This window comes from Salvelinus alpinus, chromosome 24, assembly GCF_045679555.1.
Source record: "Salvelinus alpinus chromosome 24, SLU_Salpinus.1, whole genome shotgun sequence".
Classification (NCBI taxonomy): Eukaryota; Metazoa; Chordata; class Actinopteri; order Salmoniformes; family Salmonidae; genus Salvelinus; species Salvelinus alpinus.
In genome coordinates, this window is record NC_092109.1 from 49,055,198 (window position 1) to 49,071,303 (window position 16,106).

The following is a 16,106-nucleotide window of genomic DNA, read 5'->3' on the forward strand; positions in this document are numbered from 1 at the left end:
CAACACTCAACAAAAAGATGCAGTTCGTTTCAGAGTGGGTGGCAAGGAATAAGTTAGCCCTAAACATTTCTAAAACTGAAAGCATTGTATTTGGAACTAAACACTCACTAAAACCTAAACCTCAACTAAATCTTGTAATATATAATGTGGAAATTGAGCAAGTTGAGATGACTAAACTGCTTGGATTAACCCTAGATGGTCAAAACATATTGATGCAGTAGTAGATAAGATGGGGGGGAAGTCTGTCTATAATAAAGTGATGCTCTGCCTTTTAACAACACTATCAACAAGGCAGGTCCTACAGGCCCTAGTTTTGTTGCACCTTGACTACTGTTCAGTCGTGTGGGCAGATGCCACAAAAAAGGACTTAGGAAAATTGTATTTAGCTCAGAACAGGGCAGCACGGCTAGCCCTTGGATGTACACAGAGAGCTGATATTAATAATATGCATGTCACTCTCGCCTGGCTGAAAGTGGAGGAGAGATTGACTTCATTGCTACTTTTATTTATGAGAGGTATTGACATGTTGAAAGCACCTAGCTGTCTGTCTAAACTACTGCACACAGCTCGGACACCCATGCATACCCCACAAGACATGCCACAAGAGGTCTCTTCACAGTCCCCAAGTCCAGAACAGACTATGGGAGACGCAAAGTACTACATAGAGCCATGACTACATGGAACTCTATTCCACATCAAGTAACTCATGCCAGCAGTAAAATTAGATTTAAAAACGGATTAATTAAAACACCTTATGGAACTGCGGGGACTGTGAAACAACACAAACATTGGCACACACACACGCACACACACACACGCATACACACACACACACGCACACGCACACGCACACACACTATACATACACATGGATTTAGTACTGTAGATATGTGGTAGTGGTGGAGTAGGGGCCTGAGGGCACAGAGTGTGCTGCCCTGGCAGCAGCTAATGGGGATCCATAATAAATACAAAATACAGAAAAAGGTTATGAAAATGTGAAGATACATAGATATCTGCTGTATACTTTGTTTAATTAACTGCAGAACTACCTGTGACAAGTAGAGTTAAAATATGATTGGTTGATTCACAGGAAGTAACGTGTAGAATTAAAAGGTGATTGGTTGTTTGACAGGAAGTCCAGGAAGCCCTGGCCACAACCAGGAAGTATGTGCTGCGTCGTGCAGCTGCGTGGACCAACCTGACGGTCCTAGAGACGGATGGAACAACAGACAACGGCCAATACTGGTGCTCCGCTAGCAACGCTGTGGGAGGGGCCGAGATCCCTGTTACGTTACTGGTCAAGAGTAAGATCAATAAAGCTTTAGTCTGTACACCCACAAAACAAAACGAAATGGTTTTCTGATGAACTGAATGGCTATTTCATTACTGTTCTACTGTACCTCCTCCTCTCATCCCCTTCTCTCTCTTTGACCCACCCCCCTCCCCCATCCTCTCTGTCTCCCTGCCCTCTCCCCCTCTCAGGATACCCCATGCCTCCCAATGTGACCCTGGTAAGGCTGGTTTACAGCAGTCGGCAGCGCAGAGAGGTGGAGCTGGAGTGGCAGATCGAGGGAGAGGGAGAAGGAGGAGAGGGAGGAGGGCTGACTGGGTTCATACTTGACCACAGACTAGAGGAGGCACCAGGGAGAAGGAGAGGAGAGGAGGAAAAAGAAAAGGACAGAGAGGAGGCTGGTGCAGATTCTGCTGACCAAGAGGTGAGCCAGAAAGAGAGTTGGGGGGGGCAGACACAGAATAATACAATTCTGTTATTCTGCATGGAATAAGAAAGTTTATGTTGTTCCAGTAGATACCATGATATTTGTGTTCTATCTAGTAGATACCCTGATGGTTGTGATCTATCTAGTAGATACCCGGAAAGTTGTGATCTATCTAGTAGACACCACGATTGTTGTGTTCTATCTAGTAGATACCCTGATAGTTGAGGTCTATCTAGTAGACACCATGATAGTTGTTGTCATAACGTGGCCCTTTCTGGGTATAGATCAGGACATCCAGGTTCTGTTATCTCAGGTCGTAAGTTCCTGGCAGAGACTCTGTCCCCCTGGTCATGCAGATAGAAAGACACAGAGAGAACAAAGGATTTCATGTGGCGAACTCCTAAATCCCCAAAATGGGAATATGAAACAAATTGTCCACTTGTGAGAAGGTGGGAATGGTCCGTGGACACTTAAGGGATGGGAATGATGAATACGTTTAATTTAGAGACCTCAGAGAGGATCGGAAACACACATAACTATATCTCTGAATATGTACATTTCTCAGTTATGGGGTTTGCATCTAATTCTTGTATAAAATGAATTAGTAAAGATGAAACTATTTGTGAAATGATGTAATTATAATGTTAAAACTACTGTCCCGGATCCGGGAGCACCCCCCACAGTAAAAAAGCTGACTAGCATAGCCTAGCATAGCGTCACAAGTAAATACTAGCATCTAAATATCATTAAATCACAAGTCCAAGACACCAGATGAAAGATACAGATCTTGTGAATCCAGCCATCATTACTGATTTTTAAAATGTTTTACAGGGAAGACACAATATGTAAATCTATTAGCTAACCACGATAGCAAAAGACACAACTTTTCTTTCTCCACCATTTTTTTCCTGCATGGGTAGCTATCACAATTTCGACCAAATAAAGATATATATAGCCACTAACCAAGAAACAACTTCATAAGATGACAGTCTGATAACATATTTATTGTATAGCATATGTTTTTTTAGAAATATTTGCATATTTCAGGTATAAATCACAGTTCTACATTGCAGCTGCAATCTGAAATAGTGCCGAAGCTGCCAGAATAATTACAGAGACCAACGTCAAATACCTAATTACTCATCTTAAAACATTTCTGAAAAATACACAGCGTACAGCAAATGAAAGCCCAACATCTTGTGAATCCAGCCAATATGTCAGATTTTTTAAGTGTTTTACAGCGAAAACACAATATAGCATTATATTAGCTTAGCACAATAGCCAGAAACACAAGCAATTTACCAGCAGCACAGGTTAGCGATCGTAACAATACAGCAAAAGATATATAATTTTGGACTAACCTTGATATACTTCATCAGATGACAGTCCTGTAACATCATATTACACAATGCATATAGGTTTTGTTCGAAAATGTGCATATTTAGCAGCACAAATCGTGGTTACACAATGTGATCAGTGGCAACAGGTCATGCATTCTGGCCGGCGCCATCTTGAAAAGGCACCTAAGTTTACGATTATTTATCGATTAGATTGACTAAAAAATACAGGTTGGACAGCAAATGAAAGATGCATTAGTTATTAATGCAACCGCTGAGTTAGATTTTTAAAATTAACGTTACTAGACATACAGCCAAACTAGTGCCGCAATAATGGCGGACAAATGCGTTTACATTTTTCCACATAAATACGGAATAACATCATAAATAGCTCTTACTTTTGGACGAGCTTCCATCAGAATCTTGGGCAAGGTGTCCTTTGTCCAACAGAATCGTTGCTTGGTTGTAAAATGTCGTCTTCAACTTCGGAATTAGCAGCTAACAATAGCTATGTGGCCACAACATGCCCAAATGTTCAAAACGCAATACTAAGGAAATTCCGAAAATAGCAATATACTCGCATAAACTGATATAACTCGGTTTAAAATAACTTCGTTATGATGTTTCTAACACCTATATCGAATTAAATTACAGACGGGTATAGCTAAGGCCGATAACTGAGCGTTTCAAAATGCCATCCTGAGGTCTTGCTTTGCGTAATGGCGAATGTCGAAAAGAGAGCTCCCTTCGTTCCTTGGCCTTTTATAAGCTCTGAGAACTACGTAGAAACTCCATTCCACTTCTCATTGGTTACTGACATCCAGGGGAAGGCGGGTGCAGTTTATGTCAACCCATAGGATACATACAGAGCTTTAAACTGATCTGATAACAGAGCCTCGTTTTCAGACCTTCGCAGTTCCTGTCATGGATTACACTGCAGAAAGAGTTCTGGTTCACCCACAGACATAATTCAAACGGTTTTAGAAACTAGAGATAGTAATAATAGTAATAATAATATGCATATTGTACGAGCAAGAATTGAGTATGAGGCAGTTTAATTTGGAGACGATATTTTCCAAAGTGGAAACAGCACCCCCTAGATTGACAAAAGGTTAAACATTTAATGTGAGAGAATTGTATTCCCAACTTGTAACGTTCCTGACCTGTTTTATGTTGTTTTTGTATGTGTATATGGTCAGGGCGTGAGTTTTGGGTGGGCAGTCTATGTTTTCTGTTTCTATGTTGGTTTTGGGTTGCCTGGTATGGCTCTTAATTAGAGGCAGGTGTTTTGCGTTTTCCTCTAATTGAGAGTCATATTTAGGTAGGGTGTTCTCACTGTTTGTTTGTGGGTGATTGTCTCCTGTTTCGTCCATGTCTGTACCATACGGGACTGTTTGGCTGTTCGTTCGTTTTGATGTAGGCTGTTCCTGTCCGTGAGTTCTACGTTTAGTTATGTAAGTTCATGTTCAGGTTTCGTCTACGTCGTTTTCTTGTTTTGTAATTTTGTAAGTGTTTTGTTTTCGTGTTGCCGTCGTATTCAAATAAAGAGATGGCTTATTTCCCTACTGCTGCGTATTGGTCCACTGATCCTTCTCTCCTCTCCTCATCTGAGGAGGAGGAGGACAACAGCCCTTACAGAATCACCCACCAAACTAGGACCAAGCGGCAAGGGAAAGCTCAACAGAGCAACCAGGACTTCTGGACTTGGGAGGAGATCCTGGACGGTAAAGGACCCTGGGCTCAGCCAGGGGAATATCGCCGTCCCAAGGCGGAGTTGGAAGCAGCGAAGGCAGAGAGGCGCTGGTATGAGGAGGCAGCGCGGCGACGCGGTTGGGAGCCCGTGAGTCAGACCCAAAAATTTCTTGGGGGGGGGCACACGAGGAGTGTGGCAAAGCCGGGTAGGATACCTGAGCCAACTCCCCGTGTTTACCGTGGAGTGAGAAGGCGTCGTACTGGTAAGACACCGTGTTATGCGGTAAAGCGCACGGTGTCCCCAGTACGCGTGCTTAGCCCAGTGCGGGCTATTCCACCTTGCCGCACTGGGAGGGCTAAGTTGGGCATCGAGCTGGATGTCATGAAGCCGGCCCAACGCATCTGGCCACCAGTGCGTCTCCTCGGGCCGGCATACATGGCACCAGCCTTACGAATGGTGTCCCCGGTTTGCCAGTATAGCCCAGTGCGGGCTATTCCACCTCGCCGCACTGGCAGGGCTACGGGCACCATTCAACCTGGTAAGGTTGGGCAGGCTCGGTGCTCAAGAGCACGTGTCCTCCTTCACGGTCCGGTATACCCGGTGCCACCTCCATGTACCAGTCCTCCGGTGGCAGCCCCCCGTACCAGGCTGTCTCTCCGGGTTCTCTCTCCAGCTGTTTCCTCCTCTCCAGCGCAGCCAGTGCCTATACCACGCACCAGGCTGTCTCTCCGTCTCCTCCCTACTGAGCTGCCCGTCGGGCCAGAGCCGTCCAGCCAGGACCAGCCAGAGACGTCCAGCCAGGACCAGCCAGAGCCGTCCTGCCATGACCAGCCAGAGCCGTCCTGCCATGACCAGCCAGAGCCGTCCTGCCATGACCAGCCAGAGCCGTCCAGCCAGGACCTGCCAGAGCCGTCCAGCCAGGACCTGCCAGAGCCGTCCAGCCAGGACCTGCCAGAGCCGTCCAGCCAGGACCTGCCAGAGCCGTCCAGCCAGGACCTGCCAGAGCCCCTCAGCCAGGACCTGCCAGAGCCCCTCAGCCAGGACCTGCCAGAGTCCCTCAGCCAGGACCTGCCAGAGTCCCTCAGCCAGGACCTGCCAGAGTCCCTCAGCCAGGACCTGCCAGAGTCCCTCAGCCAGGACCTGCCAGAGTCCCTCAGCCAGGACCTGCCAGAGTCCCTCAGCCAGGACCTGCCAGAGTCCCTCAGCCAGGACCTGCCAGAGTCCCTCAGCCAGGACCTGCCAGAGTCCCTCAGCCAGGATCTGCCAGGGTCTCTCAGCCGGGATCTGCCAGGGTCTCTCAGCCGGGACCTGCTGCCCCTTATCCCGGTGCTGCCCCTTGTCCCGGTGCTGCCCCTTGTCCCGGTGCTGCCCCTTGTCCCGGTGCTGCCCCTTCTCCCGGTGCTGCCCCTTATCCCGGTGCTGGCCGTTCATTTAGGGAGTTTTAGTTGGAGGGTGGTCATTGGGAGGGGAATACAGAAGCGGGGAGTGACTATGGTGGTGTGGGGACAGCGTCCGGAGCCTGAGCCACCACCGTGGTCAACTGCCCACCCAGACCCTCCCCTGGACTTTGTGCTGGTGCGCCCGGCGTTCGCACCTTGAGGGGGGGGTTCTGTAACGTTCCTGACCTGTTTTATGTTGTTTTTGTATGTGTATATGGTCAGGGCGTGAGTTTTGGGTGGGCAGTCTATGTTTTCTGTTTCTATGTTGGTTTTGGGTTGCCTGGTATGGCTCTTAATTAGAGGCAGGTGTTTTGCGTTTTCCTCTAATTGAGAGTCATATTTAGGTAGGGTGTTCTCACTGTTTGTTTGTGGGTGATTGTCTCCTGTTTCGTCCATGTCTGTACCATACGGGACTGTTTGGCTGTTCGTTCGTTTTGATGTAGTCTGTTCCTGTCCGTGAGTTCTACGTTTAGTTATGTAAGTTCATGTTCAGGTTTCGTCTACGTCGTTTTCTTGTTTTGTAATTTTGTAAGTGTTTTGTTTTTGTGTTGCCGTCGTATTCAAATAAAGAGATGGCTTATTTCCCTACTGCTGCGTATTGGTCCACTGATCCTTCTCTCCTCTCCTCATCTGAGGAGGAGGAGGACAACAGCCCTTACACAACTAAGTTTAACTAGGTCATTGGTCCACCCCCGTGAGCACAGACATGATCAGGCGTCATAGAACTGCTTTTTCTACTGTTACGAATAAAACCCCCTCCTGACAAAATCCTCTTCAGACCACGCGTACCTCGTGGAAACTGAGGTGGCACAGGTTTGAGTACCAAGACTAATCAAACCCACAGCGTGAGCTGTTATTGCGAATAGTTATTGAATTCCTAACCATACCACGTGGATCATTGGCTACACGGCTGGAAATGGTTAAACTCTGAGACTATCAATCCCTACAGGATAAGAGCAAATCTTAGATACAAATTACTAGTCTGCAGCTAGAAATTGTCAACCTGGGATGCGATTACCGACAACCGCCGAAACATCTATTCTATGAGAACATTTCTGTATGGTACTCTGAAGTATCCACTCTAACCACGAAAGACTTTGATCTTCAGGGAAACAGAAAGAGAAACAGATGAACTGACTATCCAGCAGACGGCCAGGATTACAACAGAAAAGATCACGACACATGGTCGTAAATATATATATTGATTGCAATTATTCCTGAATGAGTCAGCGTTCATGTGCCAAGGATTAGCATTTCAATTAGTATAATTACAGTAGTACTGTGTGTAGTGATCCCTCTGGTCTTTCCCGCTCTCGCTCAGTCCACACCCACTTCCCTTTGTCCACCAAGCCGTCATATCGGCTTATCCCACTAGGGAATATTCCCTATCCTTGTTAGTAACTATATCTACTGTTTCTTTATGCATTTCTGTGATTATTTAGTTAGTAAATAAATGATTAAGACAATTGGTGTATGGATGATTCATAGTAAAGACTGGGTTCGTGCAGATAACCAACAATTTACGACATTTCGAATTAGACTGACGTGATGTAATGATAATACATTAATAAGAAGACTAATTGATCAGATACTAACATATCTGAAGAGTTATATTAGGAAAATTATAACTTTGTAATCTCAAGATTTTCCTTGGTGCACCGACTTCCTAGTTAATTACATTTACATGATTAGTTTAATCACGTAATAAAAATTTAGGAGAATTGATTTGACAAAATAACAGCCTTCACTTTTAATGATGCCAAAGACAAGACATTGTGTTCTCTATTGTAGATACCATGATAGTTGTGTTCTATCTAGTAGATAACCTGATAGTTGTGTTCAATCTAGTAGATACCATGATAGTTGCGGTCTATCTAGTAGATACCCTGATTGTTGTGTTCTATCTCATAGATACCCTGATAGTTGTGTTCTATCTAGTAGATACCCTAATAGATACCCTGATAGTTGTGTTCTATCTACGCACAAAAAAGCTTATTTCTCTCAAATTCTGTGCACAAACGTGTTTACATCCCTTTTAGTGAGGAACTTCCCTCAAGGAACTTCACTGGACTCTATGTAAACTGGAAACCATATATCCAGAGGCTGTATTTATTGTAGCTGGAGATTTTAACAAAGCAAATTTGAGAACAAGGCTACCCAAATTCTATCAGCATATTGACTGCAGCACTCACTCTGGAAAACACTGGATCACCACTACTCTAACTTCCATGATGCTTACAAGGCCCTCCCCTGCCCTCCCTTCGGCAAATCCGACCACAACTCCATTTTTTTCCTACCTTCCTATAGGCAGAAACTCCAACAGGATGTGCCCGTGACAAGAACCATTCAACGCTGGTCTGACCACGCTTCAAGAATGTTTTGATCACGTGGACTGGGAAATGTTCTGGGCAGCCTCAGAGAATAACACCTATTTATACGCTGATTCGCTGAGTGAGTTTAAAAGGAGGTGCATTGGAGATGTTGTACCCACTGTGACTATTAAAACCTAACCTAACCAGAAACCGTGGATAGATGGCGGCATTCGTGCAAAACTGAAAGCGCGAACGATCGCATTTAACCATGGAAAAATGACTGGGAATATGGCCGAATATAAACAGTGTAGTTATTCCCTCCACAAGGCAATCAAACAAGCGAAATGTCGGTATAGGGACAAAGTGGAGTCGCAATTCAACGGCTCAAACACGAGACATACAGTATGTGGCAGGGTCTACAGACAATTACGGTCTTCAAAAAGAAAACTAGCCACGCCACGGACACCGACGTCTTGCTTCCAGACAAACGAAACATCTTCTTTGCCCGCTTTGAGGCAAATACAATTCCACCGACGCAGCCCGCTACCAAAGACTGCGGGCCCCCCCTCTCCTTCTCCGATGCTGATGTGAGTAAGACATTTAAACGTGTTAACCATCGCAAGGCTGCTGGCCCAGACTGCATCCCTATCCGCATCCTCAAAATATGCGCAGACCAGCTGGCTGGTGTCTTTACGGACATGTTCAATCACTCCATATACCAGTCTTCTGTACCCACATACTTCAAGATGCCCACCATTGTTCCTGTACCCATGAAGGCAAAGATAACTGAACTAAATGACTATCGCCCATAGCACTCACTTTGTTATCATTAACTTCTCTAGGATATGTGGGACGCTAACGTCCCACTTGGCCAAAATCCAGAGAAAATGTAGCGTGCCAAATTCAAATATATTACGATAAAAATCTATCTTTCATGAAATCACACATGAAAGACACCAAATTAAAGCTACACATGTTGTGAATCCAGCCAACATGTCTGATTTCAAAAAGGATTTACGGGGAAAGCACACAAAACAATTATGTTAGCTCAGTACATAGCCACAGAAAAACACAGCCATTTTCCCAGAAAATATAGTAGTAACAAAAAGCTAAAGATAAAATTAAGAGATAAAATTAATCACTAACCTTTGAACATCTTCATCAGATGACACTCATATGACATCATGTTACACAATACATTTATGTTTTGTTCGATAATGTGCATATTTATATCCACAAATCTCGGTTTACATTGGCGCCATGTTCAGAAATGCCTCCAAAATATCCGGAGTAATTACTCATCATAAACTTTGATGAAAGATACATGTTTTACATATAATTAAAGATACACTTGTTCTTAACTTCTTGAGAATACAGGGGGTGCTATTTTTCCATTAGCATAATTTGCTCTACAGATTAAACTGCCTCTTATTCAATTATTGCTCTTACTATATGCATATAAATAATAACATTGGAAAGAAAACAATCTCTAGTTTCTAAAACCGTTTCAATTTTGTCTCTGAGTGATACAGAAGTCATTTGACAGCACTTTCCATGACCAAGAAGAAAAAAGCAAGATGTGTATGCCAGCTTCAACGCTCTGCCTATATATGGTCGTGCCCCCTATGACCCGAAACACACCTCATTGGCCTTCCTCTGGGTGTCAAGAGGACGTCAGAGGAAAAATATCTTGTTTATCTGGGACTGACGTGAAATGAGAGCTAATTCTTTGGCGTGACCGACAACTTCCGGTTGTCTAAATCGTGCGACTTTTAGCTGCGATTGTCTTCTTTTGTGCGGCCATTATGGATGAAAACTATCTCCGTCTCGAAGTTTGTTTGATACATGTGACCAGATCATCGTAATGTATGTTTTTTCAATATAGTTTAATCAGATTATTTGAATTTTTTCGGGAGTTTTGTGGTGTTCCGTTGTCTGAATTTATTTACGTTTGAGATCCGTGCCACTCGACCGGTACCTGTGCTAAATGGAGTGGGCAAGGAACAATTCTGAACGGAACCAACGACTCATCTTGACAAAGGACACTTTGATCAACATTCTGATGAAAGATCAGCCATAGTAAGACCCAATTTACGATGTTATATCATATCTGTTGTGCATGTGAACTGGCCGTGGGCGCCTAGCCGAATCTGCCTGGTATAGCTATGCTAATTTAGCGCTACATTTTGTTTTCGTTATAAAACATTTCATAAATCTGAAATATTGTTTGGATTCACCAGATGTTGGGCTTTCAATATCTGTACGCTGTGTATTTTTCTGAAATGTTTTAAGATGAGTAATTCGTTATATGACGTTGGTCTCTGTAATTGTTCTGGCTGGGTCAGCACTATTTCAGATTGCAGCTGCAATGTAGAACTGTGATTTATACCTGAAAAATGCACATTTTTCCAAAAAAAAACTATGCTATACCATAAATATGTTATCAGACTGTCATCTTATGAAGTTGTTTCTTGGTTAGTGGCTATATATATTTTTATTTAGTCGAATTAGTGATAGCTACTGACGCAGGAAAAAGCTGTTGGGAGTAAAAATATCGTGTCCTTTGCTAACGTGGTTAGCTAATAGATTTACATATTGTGTCTTCCCTGTAAAACATTTAAAAAATCTGAAATGGTGGCTTTATTCACAAGACCTGTATCTTTCATCTGGTGTCTTAGACTTGTGATTTAATGATATTTAGATGCTACAAGTTACTTGTGACGCTATGCTAGCTATGCTACTCAGTGGGGTGGGGGGTGCTACCGGATCAGGGTTGGTGACTCGTGAGAAGTTAACGCAACCGCTGTGTCAGATTTAAAAAAAACTTTACGTAAAAAGCACACCATGCAATAATCTGAGACGGCGCTCAGATTTAACAACATTTCTCCGCCATGTTGGAGTCAACAGAAATTCAAAATTACATCATAAATATACCCTTACCTTTGATTATCTTCATCAGAATGTAGTGCCAGGAATCCTAGTTCCACAATAAATCGTTGTTTTGTTCAATAATGTCCATTACTTATGTCCAATTAGCTAATTTTGCTAGCATGTGTAGTACACGTGTCCAAACGCTTGCGCAGATGCAGGCAAACGTCGGACGAAAACTTCAAAAAGTTTTAGTATTACAAGTCGAATAAAATGGTCAAACTTAGTAGAGAATCAATCTTCAGGATGTTGTTATCATATATATCCAATAACGTTCCAACCGGATCATTCTTTTCAGTCTCTATAAGTAATGGAACGCATGGCCATATCATGAGGAAAGTGCGTGACCAAGAACTGGCACTCTGCCAGACCACTGACTCAAAAACCTCCCATCTGGTCCCACAACACAACATAAGCTTCATTCCACGTTCTACTGACTGTTGACATCTAGTGGAAGGCGTAGGAAGTGCAAACAGATCCATATATTACAGGGAATTGAATAGGCGATGACTTTAACATCGACCACTCTCAGAATTCTCACTTCCTGTTTTGATTTTTTCTCAGGTTTTTGCCTGCCATATGAGTTCTGTTATACTCACAGACATCATTCAAACAGTTTTAGAAACTTCAGAGTGTTTTCTATTCAATAGTAATAATAATATGCATATATTATTATCTGGGACAGAGTAGGAGGCAGTTCACTATGGGCACGCAATTCATCCAAAAGTGAAAATGCTATATCAAAGTAGTTAAGTGCTTTGAGAGACTAGTCAAGGATCTTGTCACCTCCACCTTACCTGCCACCCTAGACCCACTTCAGTTGGCATAATGCTCCAACAGATCCACAGACGATGCAATCGCCATCACACTGCACACTGCTCTATTCCATATGAACAAGAAGAATACCTATGTAAGAACGTTGTTCATTGACTATAGCTCAGCATTCAACACCATAGTACCCTCCAAGCTCATCATTAAGCTTGAGGCCCTGGGTCTCAACCCCGCCTTGTGTAATTGGGTCCTAGACTTTCTGACGGGCTGCCCCCAGGTGGTGAAGGTAGGAAACAAAATCTCCACTTCGCTGATCCTCAACACTGGGGCTCCACAAGGGTGCGTGCTTAGCCCCCTCATGTACTCCCTGTTCACCCATGACTGCGTGGCCATGCACGCCTCCAACTCAATCGTCAAGTTTGCAGACAACACAACAATAGTGGGCTTGATTACCAACAATGACGAGACAGACTACAGGGAGGAGGTGAGGGCACTCGGAGTGTAGTGTCAAGAAAACAACCTCTCACTCAACATCAACAAAACAAAGGAGATGAGCGTGGACTTCAGGAAACAGAAGAGGGAGCACCCCCCTATCCACATCGATGGGACAGCAGTGGAAAAGGTGGAAAGTTTTAAGTTCCTTAGCGAACACATCACGGAAAAACTGAAATGGTCCACTCACACAGTGTGGTGAAGAAGGTGCAACAGCCTCTTCAACCTCTGGAAGCTGAAGAAATGTGGCTTGTCACCTAAAACCCTCACAAACTTTTCAGATGCACAATTGAGAGCATCCTGTTGGGATGTATCACCGCCTGGTACGGCAACAGCACCGCCCACAACCGCAGGGCTCTGCAGAGGGTGGTGCGGTCTGCCCAACACATTACTGGTGGCAAACTCCCCGCCCTTCAGGACACCTACACCACCCGATGTCACAAGTAGACCAAAAAGATCATCAAGGACATCAACCACCCGAGCCACTGCCTGTTCACCCCGCTATCATCCAGAAGGCGAGAGACTGAAAAACAGCTTTTATCTCAATGCTATCAGACTGTTAAACAGCCATTACTAGCACATTAAAGGCTGCTGCCTATAGGCATAGACTAGGAATCACTGGCCACTTTAAGGAATGGTACACTAGTCACTTTAATAATGTTTACATATCTGGAATTACTCATCTCACATGTATTTACTGTATTCTATACTATTCTACGGTATCTTAGTCACTTAATGTTTACATATCTGGCATTACTCATCTCATGTGTATATACTGTTTTCTATACTATTTTACGGTATCTCATTTAATAATGATTACATATCTTGCATTACTCATCTCATATTTATATACTGTTTTCTATACTATTCTACTGTATCTTAATCCGTTCCGCTGTGACATCGCTCGTCCATATGTATATAGCCTTAATTCATTCCTACTTAGATTTGTGTGTATTGAGTATGTGTTGTGTAATTTGTTAGATATTACTTGTTAGATATTACTTTGCTGTCGGAGCTAGAAGCACAAGCATTTCGCTACACCCACAATAACATCTGCTAATCACATGTATGTGACCAATAACATTTGATTTGATTTGAAAATGAACACAATTGCATTTTATCAATGGCAATTTGAACGTACAGAGATACCATGACGTGATCTTGCGGCCCATTGTCATCCGTTGACATCACCTCATGTTTCATCATGGTAATGCACGGCCCCATGTCACAAGGATCTGATTCCTGGAAGCTGAGAATGTCCAGTTGGGCTACGTACTCACAAGACATGTCACCCATTGAGCATGTTTGGGATGCTCTGGATCGACGTGTATGACAGCGTGTTCGAGTTCCCACCAATATCCAGCAACATCGCACAGCCATTGAACAGGAGTGGGACAACATTCCACAGGCCACAATCAACAGCCTGATCAACTCTATGTGAAGGAGATGTGTCGCACTTCATAAGGCAAATGGTGGTCACACCAGATACTGACTGGTTTTCTGATCCACGCCCCTACCTTTTTTTTACGGTACACTATATATATATTTCAGCCACACCCATTGCTGAAAGGTGTATAAAATCGAGCACACAGCCATGCAATGTCCATAGACAAACATTTGCAGCAGAATGGCCTTACTAAAGAGCTCAGTGACTTTCAACATGGCACCGTCATTGGATGCCACCTTTCCAACAAGTCAGTTTGCCACATTTATGCCCTGCTAGAGCTACCCCGGTCAACTGTAAGTGCTCCTATTGTGAAGTGGAAACATCTAGGAGCAACAACGGCTCAGCCGCGAAGTGGTAAGCCACACAAGCTCACAGAATGGGACAGCTGAATGCTGAAAAGCGTAGCACGTAAAGATCGTCTGTCCTCGGTTGCAACACTCCCTACCAAATTCCAAACTGCCTCTGGAAGCAAAGTCAGCACAAGAACTGTACGTCGGAAGCTTCATGAAATTGGTTTCTATGTCCGAGCACCTGTACATAAGCCTAAATTCACCATGTGCAATGCCAAACGTCAGCTGCAGTGAAGTAAATGTACAGACCTGATCTACAAAAAGAGCCAACAGAGACAGTACTTTCTCAAAAAGCTTGGATCTTTAATCAAATCAAATCAAATCAAGTTTATTTTATATAGCCCTTCGTACATCAGCTAATATCTCGAAGTGCTGTACAGACACCCAGCCTAAAACCCCAAACAGCAAGCAATGCAGGTGTAGAAGCACGGTGGCTAGGAAAAACTCCCTAGAAAGGCCAAAACCTAGGAAGAAACCTAGAGAGGAACCAGGCTATGAGGGGTGGCCAGTCCTCTTCTGGCTGTGCTGGGTGGAGATTATAACAGAACTATGCCAGATGTTCAAAATGTTCATAAGTGACAAGCATGGTCAAATAATAATCATGAATAATTTTCAGTTGGCTTTTCATAGCCGATCATTAAGAGTTGAAAATAGCAGGTCTGGGACAGGTGGCGGTTCCATAACCGCAGGCAGAACAGTTGAAACTGGAATAGCAGCAAGGCCAGGTGGACTGGGGACAGCAAGGAGTCATCATGCCCGGTAGTCCTGACGTATGGTCCTAGGGCTCAGGTCCTCCGAGAGAGAGAAAGAGAGAGAGAAGGAGAGAATTAGAGAGAGCCAAGATTTTCAAAATGTTCATAAATGACAAGCATGGTCAAATAATAATCAGGAATAAATGTCAGTTGGCTTTTCATCGCCGATCATTAATGTAGACTGTAGTATACTGACTCTGTTTTACAAATCTTTTACAAATCTTTTTGTGTTGTTTGTTGGTTTGGCAATGCCACTGTCAGACAGATAAATATGCTGAGAAGGATTATCACCACAGCATGCAAGGAACTTGGAATCAAACAGACAGGCCTGGATGAGATCTTTAAGGTCAGGGCCCTCTGCAAGGCTCACAAAATCATTTTAGACCCAAGCCAACCCTGTACCCGGACTTTGAACTACTCCCCTCTGGGCGCAGGTATAGGGCACCCCTCAGCGGGAAAAGCACAACTAGACAATCATTTGTGCCAGGTGTGATATCCCTCCTAAATAGCTCGGGCTAATGTTCCAATCAACTTAGTAAGGCCAGCAGGCTAGTCTTTTTAAAAAATTATTATTGATATGTAACTGTTATGAAAGTTGTATTGTCAATTTTGTTTTGTATTTAAATGCTACTTTAAACATGTACATGACACTGCAACAAAATTTCCCCATGGGGACAAAAAAGTCAGTAAGTAAGTAAGCAGAACGGGACCGATGAGGGCTGAAGTGCGTAGCGTGTAAAAAATCATCTGTCGTCGGTGGCAACACTCACTTCCGAGTTCCAAACTGCCTCTGGACGCAACGTCAGCACAAGAAATGTTTGTTTGGAGCTTCATGAAATGGGTTTCCAAGCCTAAGATCACCATGTG

At 43.8% G+C, this 16,106-nt stretch overlaps 1 protein-coding gene across 1 annotated transcript in view; it reads left to right on the forward strand.

Annotated features, from left to right (window-relative positions):
- LOC139551924 (V-set and immunoglobulin domain-containing protein 10-like 2) overlaps nt 1-16,106 on the forward strand; it is a 170,543-nt gene that overhangs the window by 140,728 nt on the left and 13,709 nt on the right. The window contains exons 12-14 of the mRNA XM_071363262.1: nt 918-925; nt 1,162-1,304; nt 1,483-1,715. Coding sequence (XP_071219363.1) covers nt 918-925; nt 1,162-1,304; nt 1,483-1,715 — 384 coding nt within the window. The remainder of the gene's footprint in view (nt 1-917; nt 926-1,161; nt 1,305-1,482; nt 1,716-16,106) is intronic.